The following is a 24,184-nucleotide window of genomic DNA, read 5'->3' on the forward strand; positions in this document are numbered from 1 at the left end:
AGCAGAGGTGAACCAAGGGGAGTCTTCCTGGAGCAGCCAAGACTTGAAAAGAGACAGGGAGTGGGGATGCTGTTGTGAACAGTTAAGAAGGGATAAAGCTTGAAAGGTTAAAGGAGAAAGTATTAGTTTGTCTCAAGTCTTTCAGAGGGGGCATGTAAACCTTTTATATCTTCGTGATTGCTGAAAGGTTGCTGAACATACTCAATAGTCAGAGCAGGGTTTGCTGGAAGAGATGAGACTTGAATGGGGTTTCTGGTACCTTGTGTACAGTTAATAGTAGCTAACTGCCCTTCATGGACACATTCAGTGCTCAGAGTGATGATGGGGGTAGATCCAGGGACTATTCTTGTGAGAACCAGGGAATCCCAGAGTGACATAGAGGGCAGACCACAAGCCAGGACTGGTCTTCCACATATGCCTTTCTCTTTTCCCAGCTCTGGCTACTCACCAGGTTCCTCCCTGACTCCCTGAGGGGAACCCAGGAGACCAGGCAATGGCAGCAGAGCTCCTGCCAGTCGGGCCCCAGGTGAGCTATTTTTCCTGAGACCCCAATCTCCAGAACTTCTTCATTCTCTTTTTATCTATCCCTTTCCCGTAGCATGTAAAAAACAGGGTCATTGTAAAGTGTTAAGGACAGCTAGATGGCACAGTAGATAGAATACTGGTCTTAGAGTCAAGAAGATGCGAGTTTTAATCCTTCCTCAGTAACTTACTAGCTGAGTGACCCTAGGTAAATCACTTAACCACTATCTGCCTCAGTTTCCTCAAATATAAAATGGGTGTAATAATAGCACCTACCTCCCAGGGCTATTGTCAGGGTCAAATGAGATATTTGTAAAGCACTTTGCAAACCTTTAAAGCCCTATATAAATGCTTCTGGTTATTATTACAATTATTCTCTGTGCTTTTAAGTTAATGGCATATTTTCCTCACAATTATTTTGTGAACTAATGGTGGAAGTCTTATATGAATTTTTAACAGTGAGCAAACTGAAGCACAGAGAAGTAGACTAACTTGCCACAGCCACATAGCTTGTAGATTTTGTAGTTGGGATTTGTTCTTCTATATCCCATGAAGATGCCTGGAAAGGCCCATAATTTTTCCACTACAATCACTAAATAAAAAGGTATGTTTGAAGAACTAAAAACCAACCAGTGACTTCCTGATTGACCTAAAGTTACCCTGGCTTCAGCTGGAATTAATTAATTTTGTCCAGATTACCTGGCTATCCCAAACCCATATTGTCAGGGAAATGGGGAGAAGAGCTTCAGGGAGGAAAGATACAATATCTTTTGAACCACTGTGGTCCAAATTATATGGATTATAGGGAGTAATAGGGAAATGTTAAGTAGCTAAAATAGTTTAATAATTTTTAAAATCTTCTTGATTGAACTGAATAGAATTCCTTTAGAAATCTTTTTGATTAATTTGGTTTTATTATTATTTCTGTATGCTTCTCTTTCTATGTAAATAAATGCACTAGGAAAAGCACATTTATGGTGTAGAGTGAATTCCTACCCATCCTTTAAAGCCCAGCTGAAATGTCATCTCTTCTAGGAAATCTTCCTTGATTTCCCTAGTTGGTAACAATCTTCCCCTACAAATTTCACATAGTATTTACCGTGCAATATTATGTATTATGGTTACCTGTGTTTGTAGCTTCTCCAGACTAGATTGTAAGCCTATAAAAGGGCAAGGCTTTATCTTATCTAAACTTTATATCTCCTTGCCTAGCACAGTTCTCTCGACCATAGGTGCTTAATAAATATTTATTGTATGAATGAATGAATGAATGAATGAATGGAGTGGGGGTTGGGAGGAGGTTGGAGAAGGTTGGAGACCAGAGCACAAACACCACATGTGTTAATAATAGAAACCCTTTTGTAGGTGTAGCACCATACTCATGCATAGGGCAGAATATTGCACTTTATTAGACTCAGCTGTATTGAGTCAGCTCCTAAAAAGGAAGACCTGGGTCATAGGTTCCCTAAGCAGGTCAGTAAACAAGCAGTATGAACATGATGAGCAAGAAATCCCAATACAAGGGGAAAGTTTGACCTCATGGGTATTACTAAGACTTGACTGGATGAGACCCATAGCTAGAATATGAAGGGTGTATCTCATTCAAATAAAACAGGACAAGTAAAATGGAGGGTAAGTCAGCTTTGTATATTAAAATACCCTCATTCAAGCAAATTTAACCAGTAACCTTTTATTAAGTGCCTGTGCTAGGCATTGAGGGACATACAAAATGAAATAGTCAGGAACCAGAATGGAGTAGCATAGAGGAGAGCATTTACATAAAGATGCGTGGAAACAGAAACAGGAGTCAGATTGTTTTCTGATTATATTATAGACCACTTGGACAGAAGGAGGAAATAGATGAGTTCAGGAAATATCACAAACCTAGCCTAGCATGACATAGTAGAGGTGGGGGGACTTCAATGATCAGGACATCTGATGGAGCTCTCTGTGGAAAGAACAGGTCATAAGTTTTTGACTAGCCTTACTGATGGTGCTACCAAAAAATTGCCAGTGGCTCCATATTATCTGTAGGTTAAAATGCAAAATCCTTAGGCTAGTCCCCACCTTCCTTTCCAGAATTATTTCATACTGCTTTGCTGTGATATCTTAACCAGGTCCTCACAGGAATAAAATTTTTTATTATACCCTAATTTGTCCTTTATCCTGCTCCCCACAAAAGTTTCCAAACCATACAATACCCCCTCTCAGCTTATGAGGTCCTCACCTTATTCTTTACTGAGAAAATAGAGACCAAATGGATAGAGCACTGGCCCTGGAGTCAGGAGGACCCGAGTTCAAATCTGGCCTCGGACATTTGATACTTACTAGCTGTGTGACCCTGAGGAAGTCACTTAACCCCATCACCTAGCCCCCCCCAAAAAAAATAGAGACCATTTGTCTGTCTTTTCCCCTTCATGTATCTCGAAACATCTTAGCATCTTCCTTCACTGTCTCCTTTAGTCTCTGAGGAGGAGGTGACCCTTCTCACCAATACAAACCTCTCTACTTCTGTTCTTGATCCTTTCCTATCTTCTACAGCAAATCATTCCCACCATCATCCCCTGTCTTCCAGGTCCTCCCTCTAATCTTTAATCTCCATCTCCTGGCTCCTTCCTTGCTGCCTACAAACATTCTCCAGTCTCTCTGAAAAACCCTCATTACACTTGTCCATCACCTCCCTCTGTTGTTCCTTTTTCACGGCCAAACTTCTAGAAAAAGTTGTCTGCACCCATTGTCTCCACTTCCTCTCCTCTCCTTCATTTCTCAACCTTTTGCAATCCAGCTACTTACATCACATCAGTTGAAGGCTACTCTCTCTAAAGTTGCCAAGGCAAATCTGATGGGGTTTTGCCCCCTCAGTTCTCTGTTGCAGTTGACATGGTTGACCACCATCTCCTCCAAGGTGCTCTCTCCCCTGAGTTTTCTTGCTACTGTTCCCTTGGTTTTCCTTCTACCTATCTGATTCATTCTCATTCTACTTTGTTGGTTCATCCCTTCCATACCACTTTACCAAGGGTAGAATGTTCCCCAAGGCTGCATCCTAGGCCTCTCTTCTGTTCTCTCTGTCCCACCTCATTCAGTGACCTCTTTAGTTCCCACGAGTTTAATTAACATCTCTATGCAGGTGACTCTCCAGGCTGTATATCCAATGCTAGTCTCTCTTCTGAGTACCAGTTTTGCATTTCCCACTGCCTATTGTATATTTCAAACTAGGTGGCCCATAGGCATCTCAACCATCATTCTCTTTTCTCTTCCAAGCTTCCTTTTTCTGTTGAGGGGCACCACCATCCTTCCATTGCCCAGTTTCATAGCTTTGGCATTATTCTTGATTCCTTCTCTCACCCTACATATTCAATCAAATGTCCAGACTTGCATTTCTACTTCCACTCCATAACATCTCTCACATTTGTTCTGTTTTCCCTACTTATGGCCACCATTCAAGTTTAGCCGTTCAGCACCTCTCACCTGGACTATTACAATAACCTCCCAATTGATGTCCTTTCCGTAGGTGTTTCCCCTCTTCAGTATATCATCTACACAGCCATCAAAGTGATTTTCATCAGTGTGAGATTGACCATGTCACTGTCCTATTCAGTAAAATTCAATGTGATGGGCTTTAAAGCCCTTTACAATCTGGCCCTAATCTACCATTCCAATCATATATTGCTTCCCTTCACACACTAAATTCACGTCAACAAGTGTTTAGTAACCTGCCAAGTACTGTGGTAAGTGATGGGAGTACAGATACAAGGAGAAAGAAAGACAGTCCTTGCCCTTAAGGAGGTGGGGAAGACAAAGGGTCCACTGCAGAGAAAATCTGAAGATGGCTAGCCTGGGCATTCTTCATAAAATGGAAGTTCTGAGAAGAACTAGCCAGTAAAAGAGAGGTGCTTCTGATATGGGAAATCCAGGGTTGGAGTGAACTTCTAGGGTGAAGAAGTTTCTGGGGCACCTTAGATAAATTCCAGGGAGTAAGGGAGCAGCCTGGAGAGGAATGAGGATGTGGCTGGCTTGAGTATCCTCCTTAAAATGGAGATTCTGACAGTCCAGCCAGCTGACCTTACCAATAGGACTTAATGTCCTGTCTCTGCCTTTAGGCTGGGCCGTCCCATCCTTGGAATTCACTCTCTTCACTTCCACAGCTGAGGCTCTCATTTCTTTCAAAACTGCTCAGGTGCCGCCTTCAACATGAAACCTTTTCTGATTCCAGCAACTTCAATCCCGACCCGGCAAGTTGACCTTGTGTTGGTTTGCACATAGTTACATTGTCTCACTCCACAGAATGTAAGCTCCTGGTGGTAGTAACAGTTTTTCACTTCTGTCATTGTATCCTCATGGCTTAATGTATGCTTCCTAATTGGTTTATTGGTTCATGCATGCTGCACTCCAGTCACATTGGCCTCCCAGTCTTTGTCCGAGTGTTTCCCTGCGTTTATAACATACTCTCTCCTTGCCCCATGCCACCTGTTAGGGTCCCTCACTTCTTTCAAAGCACAGTTCAAGTGTCACCTCCAGACAAAACTTGGTTCCATGTTGGTTCCCCCATAGTCATTATTAGGGCTTTCTATTAAATCACTTTACAAATAGGTTGTATTTCCCTTATCCATGTATGGTTTTCAATCCCCAGTAGAATGAAAACTCCTTGTGGGCAGGAATGATGTCTTTCTCTCACATCCCTGTTGCTCAATAAATGTTTACTGAAAATAATTTAATTGAAAGGGTGGAAAAACTTAAGGGGAAATTTTTCTATGAAACTGATTCTTATCCCCATAGTAAAACTGGACACTGAGATAGGAATGATGGTAAGTTCCAAGTGAAGTATCCTTTTCATCTTAGCCTCTGTGATAGAAAGGAGCTGGGAATGGGCTGACACATACCCTAGACTTGGGGAGAACAGATTTCAAAGGGTTTAGAAGAAGGATCAGGAGGATCCGGTGGACTAAACTTCTACAGAGGAAGTGAGTCCTGGAGGGACAGAAAGCACTCAAGTATAAAATCCTGAAAACACCCAAGGAAACAGTGCTGAAGAAGAGAAAGGGGGAATTGTCTGAAGAGACTGAAGCAGCTACACAGAGAACTTACCCATCCGACTTCCCTTTTCAAAAGATAAGGACGGGGCAGCGAGGTGGCACAGTGGATAGAGCACTGGCCCTGCAATCAGGAGAACCTGAGTTCCAATCCGGCCTCAGATACATAACACTCACTAGCTGTGTGACTCTGGGCAAGTCACTTAACCCCAAATTCACACACACACACACACACACACACACACACACACACACACACACACACACACAAGAAGGATAGGGACAGAAGATCTTTTTTCCTTGACACTGCCCAGGTAGGGGGCTGTCATCTCATTGTAACATGCCTGCTCTTAGACCCTCAGTGAATCCTAAAATAGTCAGCAAGAAGACCAAAAAAGTTCATCTGACACCAGTTGGGTTGATATGTCCAGCAAGATCAAGCAAAACTTCCGTAAACCAAGAGGAGGTCATAAAAGAGGCCAGCTCTTGGTGCCCTGTGTTGGTTAGGGAATACAGTGAGAAGGCACAGCACATTCAGGAATTTGGGGCACACCCCAGCAGAGAGCAAGAAATGCTTCTGACCTGTAACAAATTTTACTCTGTGTAGAGGTGGTTCACAACGTTTCCTTCAAGAATCCTAAAGTCATTGTGGAGGGAGAAGCTTGCCTAGCTGTCAATCACCCATCCAGATGCTAGCCTAAGGAGGCAAGAAAAGGAGTATACTGCTTTGTGAATTTTTATTTGTGTTAAATAAAATATCAAACCATACCATATAGAAAAGATGGAAGCAGGAATAGGCCGGAGAAAGTGGGGGTGGGGGAGAAGACTGGACAGCACAGAATTACAGAATTTTAAGGGTCAGAAGGGACCTCATCAGGCTTTAGTCTAACCCATATATCACCTTCCAAACAAGTGATCATCAGGCTTCCACTTGAATGCTGCAAAGAAAGGGAACCTGCCACCACTTCTCAAGGATGCCAGTTCTTCTTTTGGACTGTTCTAGCTGTAAGAAAGTTTTTCCTGACATTGAGTTCCAAATTGGCCTCTTTGCAGCTTCCACCCATCACTTCTGGCTTGACCATCCGTGAACCACGAGCAACTAGCTATACTTTGAGTCTGGTTGTCCAGTCAGGCCGAATCCATCTAATTGTATTCTGATTTACTCTATATCTTTCCATCTACTCTGTAATAATAATAATAAGATATTATATTGACCTTTGGGACCCAGTAGAAAAGTCCAAACCCTTTTCTATATGACAGCCTTTCAGATACTTGAAGGCAGCTTTCGTGTTCTTCCTGCGTCTTCTCTATGCTAAACATCCCAGTTCTTCTTAAATCACAGCCCCCAGAAGTGAACCCAGTCCTCCAGATAAGGTTTAGCCACCTTAATTCTAGCACCTTCCCTTTGATGATCATATCAAATTTATCCTTTATATATTTTATTTGTATAAAGTTGTTTGCATATTATCTCCCTCTTTAAACTGGGAATTCCTTAAGAGCAGGAACTGTCTTTTACCTTTCTTTGTATTCCTGATGTTTTAGTAGGAGCTTAGTAAATGTTTATTGATGGACTAAATATACCTTCTCACACTTGTGAAGTTTATTTTTTTTTGTGCCCAAGTATAGGCCTTTGCATTGATTTTTATTGAATTTCATCTTGTTAGATTCAGCCCATTGCCCTAGCCTGACTCTGCCATCCTTTGTGTCAGCTATCCCTCCCATCTCCGTGTCATCTGCAAATTTGGTGATCATACAGTCTATACCTTTGTCCGAGTCATTGATCAAACTGTTAAACCTCACAGAGCTAAGCACGGATCCCTGGGGTACTCCACTAGAGACCTTCTGCTGTGTTGGCATTTAACCCTTAACAACTAGCTATGCTTTGAGTCTAGTCATCCAGTCACTTCTGAATCCATCTTGTATCCTCTTCTAATGCATTTCTCTCCATCTAATATGAAATGCCACATTTTTATAAAAAGTTTTGGGGAAATCTAGGTATACTATATCCATAGCATACCTTTCATTTTCTGGTTTAGTGATCTTGTCAAAAGCAGTTAGGTTAGTCTGCCATGACCTGTTCTTCTTGAAGCCATTATTTGCTCTTTGTAATCACTGCTTCCCTTTCCAGATGTTCTCCAACATTTCTTTATAATCATCCATTCTAGAATTTTCCCCAAAATCAAGCTCACTGGCCTGTAGTTTACAGTTAGTCTCTTCTCTCTTATTTGGAAATTGGGTTCTTCTCCATTCTTGTGTACATCTCTTACTTTCTAGGATCTTTCAGTAACAGTGGCTCATTAATTACATCTACCACAGGACCTGAAGATGTAATTCATCTGGTCTAAGTAACTTGAATTCATTAAGAAAAAGTAGGAACTCTTGCTGTAAGCTTTACCTATATTGGGCACCAACTTCCTGTGAGTCATTTTTATTCTGTTGTTGGTAGTGCAAAGGTCATTCCTTCTCCTTGGCAGAGAATACAGAAGCAAAATAAGCATTGAACAGCTCTGCTTTCTCTCAATTGTCGGTTATTATTGTCCCACCTATCTTGAGCAAAAGTCATGCCCCTCCCTGGTCCCTCCTCAGCTGTGAATCTGAAAAAGATCTAGTTTTAGTCAGCTGTGATCTCAGTGGAATGGAATGGAAGGGCATTTATTAAGAACTTATTGTGTGCCACACACCATGCTAAGCACTGGAGAGACAAACTCATGTTCTAATTTAAATTCACAATGTGTAAAGGAGGGCTTGTGTTCCTGTTCACTTCATGGCATATGGAAAGGCCAGGTAACTCCTTAGGCTGTAGCAGAGAAAGTAGCAGGACACATGGCAAGACATGGAGGGTCTTGGGGATGAGTGGCAGCCAAGGTGAACAAGCATTTATTAATGACCTCCTATGTGTCAGGTATTGTGCTAAGCTCTGTGGATACAAAGATAGACAAAAAATAGCCCCTGATCATAAGAAGCTCCCAGTCTAATGGGGGAGGCAACATGCAAACAACTGTGTAAAACTGTATGAAAGATAAATTGGAGATAATCATCAGAAGGAAGGGACTAATAGAATAGAAGATTGGGAAAAGCTTCTCATAGATGGTGAGATTGTAGCGAGGACTTGAAGGAAGCCTGGAGCAGGGAGGAGGGAGAGCACTTCGGGAATAGAGGTCAGCCAGTGAAAGTGCTTGAAAAAGAGTGTCTCGTTTAAGGAATGGCAAAGAGACCAGCGTCACTGGATCCGATCACAGAGTGCTGGGGTGGGAGGAGGGGAGAGTAAGGTTAAAAGGTAGGTAGGGGCCGTGTTAGGAAGGACTTTGAATCCCAAACAAAGAATTTTGCATTTGCTCCTGGAGGTGATCGATAACCACTAGGGTTTGTTGAATAGGGGGTCATGGTCAGAACTGCATTTTAGGAAGATCACATTGACAGGTGAATGGAGGATGGCCTGGAGTTGGAGAGACTTGCCTGTCAGGATAGTCCAGGCATGAGGTAGTGAGGGCCCGCACCAGGATAGAAGGCATATACAAGAGATGTTACAAAGGTAGAAGTGACAGGACTTAACAACAAATTGGATATAGGGGATGACTGAGTGAGGAGTTGAGGTGACACCCAAGTTCTGAGGATGGCAGTGCTCTTTGCTGCTGTTTGTCCTTCATTCTCAAAGAGGACCGTGACATCAGGGAGATGATGCCGTGACTTGCAAGTGGATTGGATTTAAGTGAGGGAGGGCTGTGCAGCCACCAGCCTCACTCTGTCCTCTGGAGCCATCTAGGTCCAATGGCAAGATGTAGGTCGGGATGACTGGAGACGGCCACCAGTGCTTTTGACATTAATAAGGAAGTTAGGAAGAGAGGACAGCTTAGGGGGAAAGATAATGAGTTCAGATTTGGACCTGTTGAACTTAATGGATCTATGGGACATCCAGTTGGAGATATCCAATAGACAGCTGAACATGTGAGACTGGAGGTCAGGAGAGAGGTAAGGGCTGAACAGACAGATCTGAGGATCATCAACTTAGAGTCGATAATTGAATCCATGGATATGATGAGATCACCAAGAGAAATAGTATAGAGGAAGAGGGGAAGAGGGCCCAGGATGGGCCTGGAGGAGACGGCCACAGTGAGGAGGTAGGGCCAGGGTCAAAAGTTAGTAGGGTATTAGGTTGTACTGAGAAGAGTAGCTTTCAGGAGTAAGGTGGTGATAGTCCCACTGTACGCAGACAAATCGGAAGTATGAGGCGTGGACTCGGAGCATCTCAGTTGGGTTTCCAAAGATGGGTAGGAATTTAGCAGATGCAGAAGAGGAGGGAGAGTACGTGGCATGGCAAACAACGTAAGCTGGGGGCAGCTAGGTGGCGCAGTGGATAGAGCACTGGCCCTGGAGTCAGGAGGACCTGAGTTCAAATCCGGCCTCAGACACATAACACTTGCTAGCTGTGTGACCCTGGGCGAGTCACTTAACCCTATTGCCTAGCCAAAACAAAAAAACCAAAACAAAGCAAACAATGTAAGCAAAGACTGAGGATGGACACAGGACAAGTCCATTCAGTCTTCTGGTTCACCAGGGGTGTAATGCATGTGGAGAGGAGGAGTAGAGATAAGCTTGGAAAGGAAGCACAGTGCCAGACTGTGAAGCCCAAGTGACCAGCCAACCTGGTTCTAGCCCACATCTCAGTACTGATTGGCCCGCAGACTAGGCACTTTACTTTTCAATCTGTTTTTTCATCTGTAAAATGGGAATAATGGACCCTGATTTGCCTCCTTGTGTTTATGAGGATCTGATTAAATAGTAGAAGTTGAATCTCTTTGAAAACTGTAAAGCTCTTTAGGGATTTGTGTTCTTCTTGTTAAACTGTGATCAGCAGCCTCCTTCCAGGAATATAGTGACTTTCATGATGGGGATGTACAGCAGGATCAGCTTTTTTCATTTCAAGAATGAGAGCTTCTACATAAGGAATAGGGAGACCTGCCCTAAAGCCCATAGGCTCTGAGGGGATTCCAGGCCCAAGAAATATTAAAAGAGCCAGGCTTCAGTTTTATCTCTGACACATAGCGGCTTGTCCAGAAATCCCTTCTGTAAGAACATTTCCTTTTCTGTTTTTAGAGTAAATCAGTGAGAAAACATTAGGGGCTTGGAAGATTCTAGAAATACCTGCGGGCACCAGCCCGGCTTGCTCTTTGCCCTTTTGGAATGAGCGTAGTGGCAGTGCGGAACAAGAGCTGGCGTTATAGGTCAGGAGTCCTACCCTTTAAAGCCTAGCCCTGGCACTCAGCAGCTGTGTAATTTTACCTCGTAACCTCAGCTTCCTCGTCTATAAGGTGGGAGTAATCCTTGTCCATTATGGAGATGATGGTAAGGAGAGCACTTTTTAACCTTGTCCTCTAGACATGCGAATGCTCATCATCATTATAATTATCACCGTCATATCCTCAGGAAGGCCTCTGGCTTTCTTGTTACCTGTACCGAAGCGTGAAGGAACCAATCACAAAACTTGTCCTGGCCCGCCCAGACGTACCTGTTGGATCCGCTGGTGGGCGTTCGGCAGGGGCTCTGTTTGTTCCTCCTGCCTCCCCAGCTAGGACGCTGTGAGAAGTCTAAGGTGTCGACAATCCCTTCCAGCCTCAGTTCTGATGCCACCTCTTCTAGGGGGGATTGCCTGATCTTTCAGCTCTTAGTGTTCTTCCCTCCACTCCCAAAATGAAATGTATTTTATATTTACTTATGTGTCCATGCTACTTTCCCCTCCCCTCCCCTCCCCTTCCCCAACATCTACTAGGAAGATATAGGGTCCTTGAGGCAGGGGGCAGTTTTAATTTTCTCTCTGTATCCTCAGAGCCTGGCATGTAGTAGCTGCTTAAGAAATGTTGAAATGGACCTTGGTAGACCAAAATGATTCCCACCCACCCAGGTTGGGGGAGGGCAAGCAAAGCCTGAAGGGCTGCAGGTCGGAAAGGGTGGGGACAAGTTTGGGGAATGATAAGTGGTCCTGTTTGACTGGAATGCAGAGTGTAAAGTAGAGGACGGTGAGATAAGGCCTGCCAGCCAGGCAGGTTGCAGCCAGATTGTTGAGGCCCTGGAATGCTGAGGAATTTGGGGCTTTGCTGTTTTTAACAGCAGAGGGATGAGATCAGAGCTGGGCCTTAGGAAGGCATATCTGGCAGCTGTGTGTAGGATGGGTTGGATAGGACAGCAGGATTCATTTGGCAGCAATCCTCCTGGTGAGAGGTAATGAAGGTCTGAACTAGGGTAGTAGCAAAGTAATGAATGGATGAATGCAGAAGGGGCAAAACTGACCACACTTGGCAAGGAATTGGATGTGGAGGGAGGCGACGCGATTGGCAGGTCAGGACCTAGGAGCAAGGTATAGGAGGAAGAAGATGAGTCCCGTTTTGGGAAAGGGTTGGGCCCAGAGTGCTGGTGGAACATGCAGATTTAGGATGATATGTTTTAGAGCCAGAAGAGACCTTATGTGTCCTCTAAGACAACCCTTCCCCAGCCATTTTATGATTAGGAGACCTGAGGTCCATAGAGGTTAGGATTTTTACCCACAGTCACTCAGATAGTTATTGGCATTTGAATTTGTACCTAGGCCCCGACTCCAGATCCAGGTTCTTTCCAGTATACAAGGATACCGGCAAAGGGGTTGAAGGTGGATAGTGCAGAAGAGACCAGGGCTTGATACACAGATTTAGGAGTCACCTGCATAGAGGTGAGAGTTGAAGTCATGGTAATGAAGGAGATCGCAAAGGAAGAGAGTGTAGAGAGAGCAAAGGGCTGAAAACCGAGTCAATATTTGATTTCTTTTGAAGCTATAGAATGATTCCGTTTCCTAATCACCAAAGATTTTATTTGATTTCTTTGGGAGGCTGCAACACTGGCACAGACATAAGATGGTCAGTGTTCACCAGCATGTGGGCTTGTTACAGCTTCTGTGCCTCCCTGCCCCCACCCCACCTCAGTGCACAAGAGGCACTGCTTGTTCTTTCCAGAGCTGGCAACCCACATCCAGTCGCCTCCCTGCTCAGGAGAGGCAGTAGCAGGCGTGGGCACACCTCCTCCCCTACTCCCCGAGGGAGAGATGGCAGTAAGTGTGCATTCCCCACCTCTTGTCCTTCCCTAGCCGTCATCCTCCCCCAGGGTACCAGAAGGAAAAGGATCTAAATTTTATTATGTCGCTTTTACCTCTTCCAAAGGTTTGCTCACCCCAGGTTCTCTGGAGGGAGTGAATATTTTAAAAAATTATTATTTTAAACATTCTTTTATTTTTAAATTTTGAGTTTCAAATTCACTCCCTCCCTCCCCTACCACTGAGAAGGTAAGCAAAATTATATCAGCTATACCTATGAAATCACGTAAAACATATTTCCATATTAGCCATGTCACCAAAAAAAAAAAAACCCAGAAACAAAAGAAAACAAAACCACAAACCTCTACCAATAAAACAAGAAATTTAGATTTCAGTTTGCACTCGGAGTTTATCAGTTCTGTCTCTGGAGATGGATAGCATTTTTTCATCATGAGTCCTTAGGAATTATCTTGGATCATTGTATTGATTAGAATAGCTAAGTCTTACAGAGTGGTTCATCGTGACAGCATTGCTGTTACTGGGCCCAATGATCTTCTCATTTCGTTTTGCATCAGTTCATATAGATCTTGCCATGCTTTTTTTTTTTCTGAAACCACCCGTCTCATCATTACTTACAGCACAGTAGTACTCCATCACAATCACATGCCCCAATTTGTTCAGCCATTCCCAGTCGATAAGCATGAGGAGTGAATATTTTATACCTTTACCACAGGGATAAGCACATGTTCTCCTTAAGGTTAAGTTGTTTTTGTTGTTGTTACCCAAAGATGTTTTCTCTACAAAGGTGTTTAACCTACACCCCACACACACACTCCTCACCCTTAAATTCATCTGAACTCTAATTCTAGCCTTCTTATGGGCCTCTTCCCATAGTTTTGGAAAGGCTCCCTTCTAATCATTGTTTCCCTAACTGAGCTGAGAAGCATGTGTTCTCTTTGGCGTCTAGGTTGTAAGTCACATCTTAGTTATCAGCAAGTTATACCACACCAAGGGTGAAAAGGGCTTCCCTACCTAGGAACCCAGGATAGCCCTTACCCTTGGAGAGAAAACAGATTTCTCAGTCTTTAGAGTTGATGCCAGGACTCAATGAGCCCTGGACCTTGTGGGCCAGGTTCTATAGTAAGAAACCATCCCTGCTTTTGACCCAACAGTTTTTAAAACTAACCTCAAAAATGCTGGAGCTTTATTTTTTCCAGCATTTCTTATAGGCTACCAGAACTATTTGATGTTACAGGGTCACTCAACTTTATGCCTTCTGACATGTTGCCATTAACAAGATCTTAACTTGTCTTAATAAATTATGTAGATTGGTGGTTCCTTGGCAAGTTACATAAGTGGACTGTTCCACAGACCTCCAAATAAAGTGGTTTTTACATAATGCAAATTTGCCTGTGGTCATAGGGAAAGAAAGGAGGGAGGTAGACAAAAAGGGGGCTGAGCACCTACAGAAGGAGGGGGCTGGCACACAGTTCAAGGAAGCATGGGGGGCTGAAGACAGAGAAGCAAGAACAGGAGAAGGCGTATGTGGAAGCCAGGGCCAGCCATGTGGAGGCCTGGCTGGAACTGAGAGGAAGAACGTGCAGGGGACAGAGACATGGGGCCCGACACAGGCAGGAGAGAATGGGAGACACACAGGGGGCCAAGGACAGACATGTGAAATTGGAGCATAAGTGGATGGAAGACAGATATGTGGGGGCTGGACACGTGGGCAGAAGGGCAGAATAAGCAAAGGTTTCCTCTCTTGGGGGGGCAGCGGATAAAGCTCTGGCCTTGAAGTCAGGAGGAGCTGAGTTCAAATCTCACCTCAGACACTTAACACTTATTAGTTGTGTGACCCAGGGCAAGTCACTTAACCCCAGTTGCCTCACCAAAAAAAAAAAAAAAGTTTCCTCTCTGGCAGTGGAGGTGGTTTCTCCAAGAGTCCATTCTTCTGCTTTCACTTGGACAGGTTTTTTTATTTTTGAGGGCGGGAGGAGGCCATGGAGCACTGAGCCAAGTGGCAGAAGTGGAGAAAGGGAGAGAGAGCTTGCAGTACTGTACAGTAAAATTAACATACATGGGTTTTTTGGAATGTGGATTTCTTTTGGAATTCTGTATGTAAAGTCCAATTTTCATAACATGAATTTATGTAAAGTGAGAATTGTCTGTGTTTACAAATAAGCGCTTTGTGTGACATCTGCTTTTGTAAGGTTTTCCACTTGTAGCTAGCCCTGCGTACGCGGCATCTGCCTTTCCCTGAAGGCCTGGGCCACCCTGGGGTGGGGTGGGGCTCATAGATTCCCTTACTTGGATACTTTTTAGAAAATCCATGACTCAGGCACTTTCTCTGGTGATGAATCTCAGAACTTAGCTAGGATGTTCCTTGGATGATAGACGTGTGGCATGTTGCCAGGCCTGTATATTCAAGGCTTTCCAGTTCTGTAAGATCTGTCAGGGCTGGTGCACCCTCGGCGTGGCCCTCTAGAGTTCAGAGTTAGCTCCATAGCACAGTGTGGCTTGAGTGGAAACAGATCCCCTCCCCTTTGTATAAAACCATTTTTACTGCCCTTGGTGGCAGATATGTGATGTAGCCTACCCAATGGCCTTTGAAGGAGGTTGGGGATCATGCTGTGGAAGCATGTGGATGACATTTGTCTATGTCCCCAGTCTTCTCTCCCTTTGTGTACAGATAAATCCTTCCCAAGTGTGGCATGCCACCCTCTCCATTAGTTCAAATGCTACTTTCCTAGGAATTTTTCTCTTCTAGGGAGTTAGACCAGTGGTCTTTTCCTCCTGTCCCTACCGTGCCCACCCCTGAAGCCCCCTCCCTCCCTTCCATATCTCTCTCAGAACTGCCCGACCTTCTTACCTTCGGGGGGGGGGCAGCGTCCCCTGCACGCCTTCAGCCCGCCAACTTCTCAGCAGCACTCAGAAGGCAGCAGATTTCCACTTGTTTCATTCTTCCATGGCCTTTCTGTAGAGCTTTTTTCTCCTTTGGGGCAGCCAGTGCAGGTTTATTTCTGAAGAGGAATTGCAGAGAAACTGAAATCATAGTCGTAGAATCTTGGCATTTGAAAGGTCAGATGTCAAAGGTGAGTGAGTCCAACTTGTGACAGACAGGAACCCTTTCTACAGAATCCTCCATAGGAGTGATTTGATCTCTGCCTGAAGACCCCTAAAGATGGAGATCTCACAGCCTTCCAAAGCTGCCAATTTTACTTTTGGACGACTTGAATCATTAAGAGAGTTTTTCCCTATATCAAAATGAATTCTACGTCTATACTGCCATTTTTTCCTCATTTTTTTAATTTGATATTTTTTCCTCCGATTACACATGAAGACAATTTTTAACATTCATTTTTTAAAATTTTGAGTTCCATATTCTCTCCTTCCCTCTCTCCCCTCCCCCCTCATTGAGAAGGCAAGCAATTTGATATAGGTTATACATGTGCAGTCATTAGGCTGCTATCTTTATATTGTCCTGGTTCTGCCCAATCAGACCAACCAGAAGTCTAAGCCCTCATCTCCCACCTTCAGGTGTTTGGAGACAATGATGATGCTCTCCCTGAGACTTTTCTTCTTTACCAGTTCACCAAAATCTCCATAGTTGAAAGGGATCTCAGGTCATTTGGCTTATTAACCCATCCCTGCACAAGAGGGCTGCTTTTAGCATTTCTCCTCAGTGCTCCTCCAGCCTTTGCTCCAAGACTGCTGGCTCCCAAGTCATCCCAGTCCACTCTTCAGTGCACTGTGCATTTTCCTGTTGAGGGCTGACTGTGTTAATGGTCCTCCTATGTCCTTGGAGCCAGGCTTGCTTGGCCCTGACATCCCTATTACTGAGGGAATACCAGTCTGTCTGTACCTTATTGCCAGAGGAATCCCATTCAAGCTGAAAGGGCTTTGTCAATTCTATAGAAGTGTGCAGCAGGATCATTGATAGTCTGCCCTGGGCGGTGACATTGCTTCCTCTCTCTGGGACAGTGCTTCCTGCCTTCAGTGACAAGGAATTTACAATATTGCTATTCCCGTTGATAACACACTCAGGTGTGACTGAGGGGTGGCCAGCCATGTTATGTCTTCAGAGATTCTTCACAGTAGGACCTGTGTTTTATTCTCTGTTCCCTTCAGGTCTCCCTCTGTGTTCTGGGTTATAAGGAATCACTACTTATTTTTCCAGCGTCATTGTGTTTTGTTCACCGCTGGGAACAGATCAGCAAGTATCTCTGTAGTATGGTCAGACAAAGCAGTCAGCCTCCTTCGGGGCTCTTCCATACAGAGCCAGCCAGCCAGAGGGACTGTTTTCCATGTTTGTCTAAAATACCCTATTAGGTAGCATACTTTTTTCCAGGGGTGGGAAATTCTCATAACTAAAGTCACAGACCCTGTCTGCTGTTATTACTGTGACCTAGATACAGTCAAGGGCAGATCTGTCTAATGTTCCCCCTGCCACCACTTATTGGACTTGGTACAGAAGGCAACAACGGTTTTCCTACCTGCTTGCGCTCTCTGTCTTCTAATTGGTTCCCCTACCTCAAGTCCCTCTCTGCTCTCCGATCCATCTTACACAAAGGTGCTAAAGTGATTTTCCTGAAGTGCTGATCTGATCCTGTCACTCCCCTACCCAGTGAACTCCCAGTACCTCCCTGTTGCCTCGAGCCGAGAGTAAAAGCTCCTGTTTGGTTTTGAAAGCCCTCTGTAAGCAGGGCCCAGCCTCCCTTTCCGGCCTTCTCCCCATTACTGCCCTTCCTGCATGACGCTCACAGTGACTCTCCAGCTGCTGTCTGTGTGCCGTTTGCAATGCTTTTTCTCCAAGGCCTGGAATGTCTTCCCTCTTCACCTCTGCCACCATCTCGCTCCTTTCACAGCAGCTCAAGCGGCGCCTCTTACTTGGAGGCTTTCCTGATCTTCCCGGCTGATAGTGCCCTTCCAGCAAAAGTGTATTAGAAATTTCTGGCAGATATTTTGTGTATGCTTATTCTTGAACAGGTCATTTCTTCTAAGAGAAGAAGATAAGGGACTGTTCCACTTTTGCCCAGTACAGTGTAGCAGATTAATAAATGCTTGTTCATTGATTGAGGGTAAGCAGACCTCAAGAGAGGTGCTGGCTTTCCCTATTACTTGTCATTTTCTACCCACTACAGTTCAGCAGGGGGCCCATTTCATTTTAGGATTACCATTAGGACCTAGATACTACACTTGTCATGTGCATTTGGGATTTGCAGATCTCTTTCACATTAGGCACTCTTGCCATGAAGCTTACAAACTGGCCGTTTAAGGGACCATTTAAGATAATAGCTGTTCCTCCTCATCTAGCCTGCTCAGCCACTGGTGAATAGTTAATTTGGTTAGAACGTGAGTTGTCAGGCAGAGAGGTACAAAGGTAGTGAGGCCTGGTAGAAAAAGCATCAGCAGACCTGGGGCCTTGCCCTGGTCCTACATCTCCTGCTGCTTTGCTGGATGAACTGGGCCAAGCTTAATTCCTTTATAGAATGTGAAGGTTGCACTAGAGGATTTCAGAAAGCCCTTCTGGTTTGAACAGTCTGAGTCTCTGAGGGGTAAGGTGAGATGCCTGAGGTTCTGGACTTGGAATCAGGAAGACATGGGTTCTGCTCCCCCCCACTTCCCCCGCCCCAAGCCCCCTGTCAGCACATGCAGTTGTCTGACCCAGGACTAGTCACTGTATATCTAAGTGCCTTGGTTTCATCATCTGTTAATAGGGATAATAATCCCTGTAGTACCACAGAGTTATTGTGAGGATCGAGTGAAGTTACATGTGACGTAAAGCAAACTTGAAGCGTGATGAAAAGGTTAGTGGTAATGTAAGTGAGAGTCATTGTGCAGTGTAATATAGTGAAGAGGTATCGACCATGCAGGCCACCTGCTTGCAACACCCCTGAATAAGACTGAACCAGATGAAAATGTAACTGGGAAATAGTGAACAAAACAAAAATACAGTGGAACACAGATAATGTTCATATGGGGTTTTCTAAAGCAGTATGGGCTGCAAAGACCCTCTGTACAGTCTAGTGGCCCCCATTTCCACTTGAATTTGACACCCCTGGTGTGGTAGAGAGAGAGAAAGACTCAGTGCTAGGAACACCTCACTGGTTGTGTGACCCTGAGCAAGGTCCTTAGCCTCTCCATGCTCTAGGCAGCTGTGTTGCAGACGGGGTACTGACCTGCATTGGGACAGGGAGTTTACTCATCTGGGAGTTACTTACGCGAATGGAATCACAGTCCACACCTCTCTAGTTGTTAAGTAGCCAGGACACTGCTGTAGCCTGACACATCTTGTTTCTCATGCTTATATTTAAACATAGTAGTGAGAGCAACTCACATTTTTATGATACTTTAACATCTATTAATTCATTTGATCCTAACAACATCCCATGGAGATAAGTCGTGTGGAAATATTATTATTCCTGTTTTACAGATGAGGAAACTGATTGAGAAGTTAAGTGATTTGGCCATATTTGTACCACTAGCCTCAAACTTATTGTTTGCATGTAAGCCATGCTTAATAAATGTTTATTGATTGATTGATCGATTGATGCTGGTCTTTCTACTGATCGCTCTGCCTGATTTTACCATCTGTTTTCCGTGGGATTCACATCCTCATTTAATTCTTCTATGTTACTCTGTCCATCCGTCACTAAAGTCCTCTGCTTGCAACCCGGAGGAAAGCCTGATTTCTGGGTGCCAGGGGAAAGCATTCTTGCCAAATTAGAACGGCTTTGAGTAGAGACTCAGGACAAATCTTGTCATCAGAGTATTATTTTGGCTCAGTGTAGAGAAGGGAGAGAGAGAGAGAGAGAGAGAGAGAGAGAGCACTTCCACCTGTGGGGCAAGAAAGAGGAGGAAGGTCACTGGAATCAGGGAAGGCTTTATGGAGGAAGTGATACCTTATGTAAGCCTCCAGGAGAGGATGGATTTCAGGCCGTGGAGGTTAGGGGAGAATGAATACCAGGCAGAAGCAACTGTGTAATTAAAAACATGGAGATAAGAAAGAGCTGGGCTCTGGTGAGGAACATCAAATAGTTCACTTTAACTGGGGCTTAAAGTTATGTGAAGAGGTGTGAGATGGTACTGGCATGTTGTGCAAGTTGTAAAGATTTTTTAATACCATGTTGAGGAGTTTGGACTTTCTTGAAGGTTTTTATGTGATATGCTCACAGCTGTGAATTAGGAAAATTATGATGGCATTTGCTAGGAACGTCTCCTCTCTCCTGCCCTCCAGGAGACCTCAATATGTTCTCTTTAGAGGTGGCCCTTCCTGCCAAGGCTAACCCCTCTTCTCACGTCTTTGATCCCATCCCTTCCAGTCCCTCTGCAAGTTTGTCCCTACAATCATCCTCCCCTTTCTCGGTCTCTTACTCTCTTACAAACTACTAATTCCTTCCCTCCTGCCTACAGATAAGTCCAGGTTTCCACCATCCTTGACTCTACTTTTCTCTCAAGCTTTTATCCTGTCCAACTTCTCTTTTTCATAGCCAAACTCTCAGAAAAAGCTTTCTGTGTTTGTTGACTCTCCTTCCTCTATTCCCACTCCTCAGCCCTTTGTAATGTGGTTTCTGACCTCTCTGCTTCACTGAGACTGCTCTCTCTGAAGTTGCCAACAATTTCAATTGCTAAGTGGCCTTTCATCCTTCTTGTCCTCTCGATGGCTCCTTTCATCGGTGACTGCCTTTTTCTTCTCCCTGGGTTCTCATGGTACCACTCTCTCTTGATTCTCCCCATCTCTGTCAGATCTCTCTTTCTTGGCCCCTTTGGCTGGATCACCTTTCATGTCCCATATCCTAATTAGAGATATTCCTCCAGACTGTCCTAAGAACTCTTTTCTTCTCTCCTCTTGCCAACCTGTTTCCTTGGTGAGTTCAATTATCATCTCTGTGCAGACATCTCTCAATCTTGTGTTTAGCTTTAGTCTTTCTCCTGGGTTCTGTTCTTATGTCACTAACTGCCTGCTGGACATTTCCAACTGGATGTCTTATAGGTACCTCGAATTTAATATGTCCAAGATGGAATTCATTATCTTACCCACTGAAATTTTCCCCTTCTCTAAATGTCCCTGTTTCTTTTGCTGGAACCACCCTCTTCCCAGACATCCACATTCATACCTTCAGTGTCATCATCCTCAATTCTTCCCCCTTTCTTACCTCTGTTTCCAGCCAGTGGCGAAGTCTTGTTGATTCTGCCTCCATCACATCTCCTTTGTTAGTCCCTTTCTTTCTACTCATACCACCCCTGTGTGGCTCAGCAGCTTCCTAAATGGACCCTGCTATCCACAGCTCCCCAAAACAACCTTTCTGAAGCACAGGTCTGATCACTCTATGCTTAGGAACCTTCAGGGGCTCCCTATTGTCTCGGAAATGGGATTTGCCAAACATTGTTTGTAAAATATACATTTCTCAGCTTGGCAGTTAAAGCCCTTTACAGTTTGGCTTCATCATCCTTTTTCCAGGCTCATTTCCCATTATTCTCTTTCACACTCTTTCTGCTGTAGCCAAGCTTTGCTGTTCTCCAAACTCAGCCTTCCATCTGCTGCCTAGCTGCCTCTGCACATGCTGTCCCCTGGCCTGCAGGGCCCTGCCTTCTTGCCTCTGCCTCTTAGAATCCCAAACTTCCTTTAAGTCTCAGCTCCTGCGCCACTTCCCATGGCATTCCTTTCCTGATTCCCCGCCCCCCCCCCAAGCATTAGGTCTTTATATGTTGTACCATCCCCCACCCCCAGTAGCATGTAAGCTCCTCAAGGTCAGGGACTGTTTATCATTTTGCTTTTCTACCCTCTGTGCCTAGCACAGTGCCTTGCACATAGTAGGAATTTAATAAATGCCTGTTGGTTTGGATTGGTGACCAGGGAAAAGGGTGCATGGGAGGTGTGGGAATCTAAAGGCAGGGCCTAGTTAGGAAGCTGTTACAACATGCAGGTCAAATGTAATGAGGAGCTGGTAGACCAGGGTCATGGCTGTGGGGAGAGAAAGGAGGAAAGCAGGGTGAGATGATTCCCTGGGGACTGGGAAGATAGTGGTGCCAATCAGAGACTGGGAAATTAGGTGTAGACATACTCAGTGTGAGGAATCATCAAAATGTCTGGGTAAAGACTTCCAATAGGCAGCATGTGATTGGGATCTGGATCTAATTCTAATAATAGCAATCTTGTATATTTGTAGACTTATACTTTATACTTGATAAAGTACTTCCACTCACTTATACCCACCTTATGTGATCTGCACTACCACCCAGAGAGGTAGGACAGTTTTTATTATCCCCATCTTACTTAGCCATGTTGATGAAAAAAACCGACTCAGAAATGCTCAATGACTTGACTGCCTCCCACCTTTACAGAGGTGAGGGCTTCTCACATGTGGAACATTGTCTGTATTGTCAGATTTTTTATTATATTGATTGGTTTTGCTGATTTTTTTTTCCTCTTTGTATTTTTCTTTCCTCCTTAAGAAAAAAAATCTTTTTTACATGGGATGGTCCCCTGGAAATGGGGATGAGGAAGGGTATGATGGCTGGGGAGGAGTGTAGATTTAGGCAATGTTAAAATGAAAGATAGCAATTAGAAACAATTTTTTAAGTGTTCTGCCCAGTACAGCAGATGAAGGTGGTGGAACTTGAACTCTGAGCCCAGAGTATTTTTCACCATCTTGTGCCAATTTGGGAATCATCTGCATAGAGATGTTAGTAGGTAAAGCTGTGGCAGAGGAGAAGGCTGAAGACAGACTTAGGTTGGAGGAACGCCCACGTTTCAGGGGCCAGAGGAGAAAGATGAGTCACAAAAGAAGCAATCAGCAAGGCAGGAGGAGAACTAGGAGAGAGCAGTGTCAAGGGAAGAAGCCAAGGGAGAAGGGAGTATGGAGGATCGAAGGGATGCTCATCCATGTCAAATGTGTTAACATGGTAACTACAGGAACCCAAGGGAGCCGCCAGCTAGAAGGGAGCTGCTGAAAAAAAAGCGCAGTGAGTAGTTGTGCTTCTTGCCAACATGCGGGGGCAAGGGTGTGCTAGGGTATGTGAGGAAAAGGGTGAATAGCTTCTATTGCCCCTCAAGTGCTTACTGGCCCTTGGTAGCAGAAAGGAGCTGATTTAAGTCAGTGTTGTGGGCCTGGGGGGAATCTGGGGAGGCAGCTAAGAATGGGGAGGATAACACCTGCTGGGTGTCTGGGTCTGTCCCCAGCTCAGACTGTGCTTGGTGTCTGCTCCAGAATAGGGGTTTTGTGCCAGAAAGGGAAGTTTCATGATGAAGTTTAGGCTTCACCTCTGCAGAAATGAGCTGAGAGTCCAGCCTGTCCATTCTTTACAAGTATTTTTGAGAAACCAAGACATTGCATGTGCTGCAGAGAGGTCACGGAGGAGAAGAACTAGCAAAGGACCATTAGGTTTGACCAGAAACAAGTAATCACAGAGTGTGTAAGTTCGAAATTAGCTCGCATCTAAATTGATGGCTAAGTGAATAGTGGGGAAATGGAGGCCTTTCTAGAAGTTTAGCCATAAAAGAAGGCAAGAAATGAGGTAGTCACTTATTTAGGTAGCAGGGTATGGAGCATGTTTGAATGAGGAGGAAAAGACCAAAAATGAAAGAGATTGGGAGGTATGACCGAAGGAACAAAGCCTTACAGTAGGAGACAAGATCAAAGTGAGAAGTTTAGCACTGAAAAAAAAGATTATCTCATCACCTGAGACAGGAGGGGTGCAGATAAAGAGAAGTTTTCAGGTAGGGACAATGCACTGAAGTCTGATGGTCCCAATTATCTTAATAAAGTAGGAGGTGAGGTGATTTTCTTGAGTAGAAAGTAGGGATACAGGGACCCAGTCTTCTTGAGAAGGATCATAGAATTATAAATTTAGGGCTGAAAGGGTCCATAGAGGTCACCAGGTCTAACCTTCCTAACTTTACAAAAGATGGGGGAATCGAGGAACAGAGAAATGAAGTGACTTGTCCAAGGTGACAGAGCTAGGAAGTGATTTGAACCCGGATCGCTATCACTCCAAGCCCAACACCCTCTCCATCGCACCAGTCACTATGGAGAAAGCATCAGGGAGTCAGTAGGGGTAAAGAGAGGAATTGTCATCGGTAGCAGCAGATTGATTAGATAGCAGATTATGTGACATTCTTGACAGCTTGGGAAGGGGATGATGGATGTTGGAGGCTATAGGCTTGGCAAGGCGGGTGTGTCAGGAGATCAGAGGTTAGGAGATCCTTGGATAATAACAAGAATATCTTTAAATCACTAACTATGACTCTCAGCTAGGTTAGTAAGGGAAGTGAACAGGTCTAACATTGGGCTGGTGGATTAACAGAATGAGAAAAGACTCTGAGGGGCATAAGGCACAATGTGAACAGAGATGAGGTTCAGGAGTGGAAGGCAGAAGGATAAATCTATGGCTTGGGATGCTAGGAAGGATGTGATGTTGCTGTACGAGGTCTGGCTGACTCTGGGGGCCCTGGTGCAAGGATCACAGACCTTGGGCTCAGGGAACCCCTGCCTCCTCTGCCTCCATGAGATGATAGTAATAAGAGCTCCCTTTCCTTTAACTCTCTTGAGGTTTACAAAGTGCTTTTTTCCTG

At 44.5% G+C, this 24,184-nt stretch overlaps 1 protein-coding gene across 6 annotated transcripts in view; it reads left to right on the top strand.

The window, feature by feature from the left end:
- LOC110214106 (uncharacterized) overlaps positions 1-24,184 on the top strand; it is a 62,002-nt gene that overhangs the window by 10,724 nt on the left and 27,094 nt on the right. For 2 of the 6 annotated variants that reach the window (XM_020994797.2, XM_020994799.2), the window contains exon 2: positions 435-526. The exons of 3 other annotated variants lie outside the window; for them this stretch is intronic. In XM_020994797.2, the coding sequence (XP_020850456.1) occupies positions 494-526 (33 nt within the window). In that variant the 5' untranslated portion in view covers positions 435-493. Of the gene's footprint in view, positions 1-434; positions 527-24,184 lie in introns of those variants that run through there. One more of the 6 variants, XM_020994801.2, reaches the window with a different exon arrangement.

This window comes from Phascolarctos cinereus, unplaced genomic scaffold (assembly GCF_003287225.1).
Source record: "Phascolarctos cinereus isolate Bilbo 61053 unplaced genomic scaffold, phaCin_HiC Scaffold_4;HRSCAF=312, whole genome shotgun sequence".
Classification (NCBI taxonomy): domain Eukaryota; kingdom Metazoa; phylum Chordata; class Mammalia; order Diprotodontia; family Phascolarctidae; genus Phascolarctos; species Phascolarctos cinereus.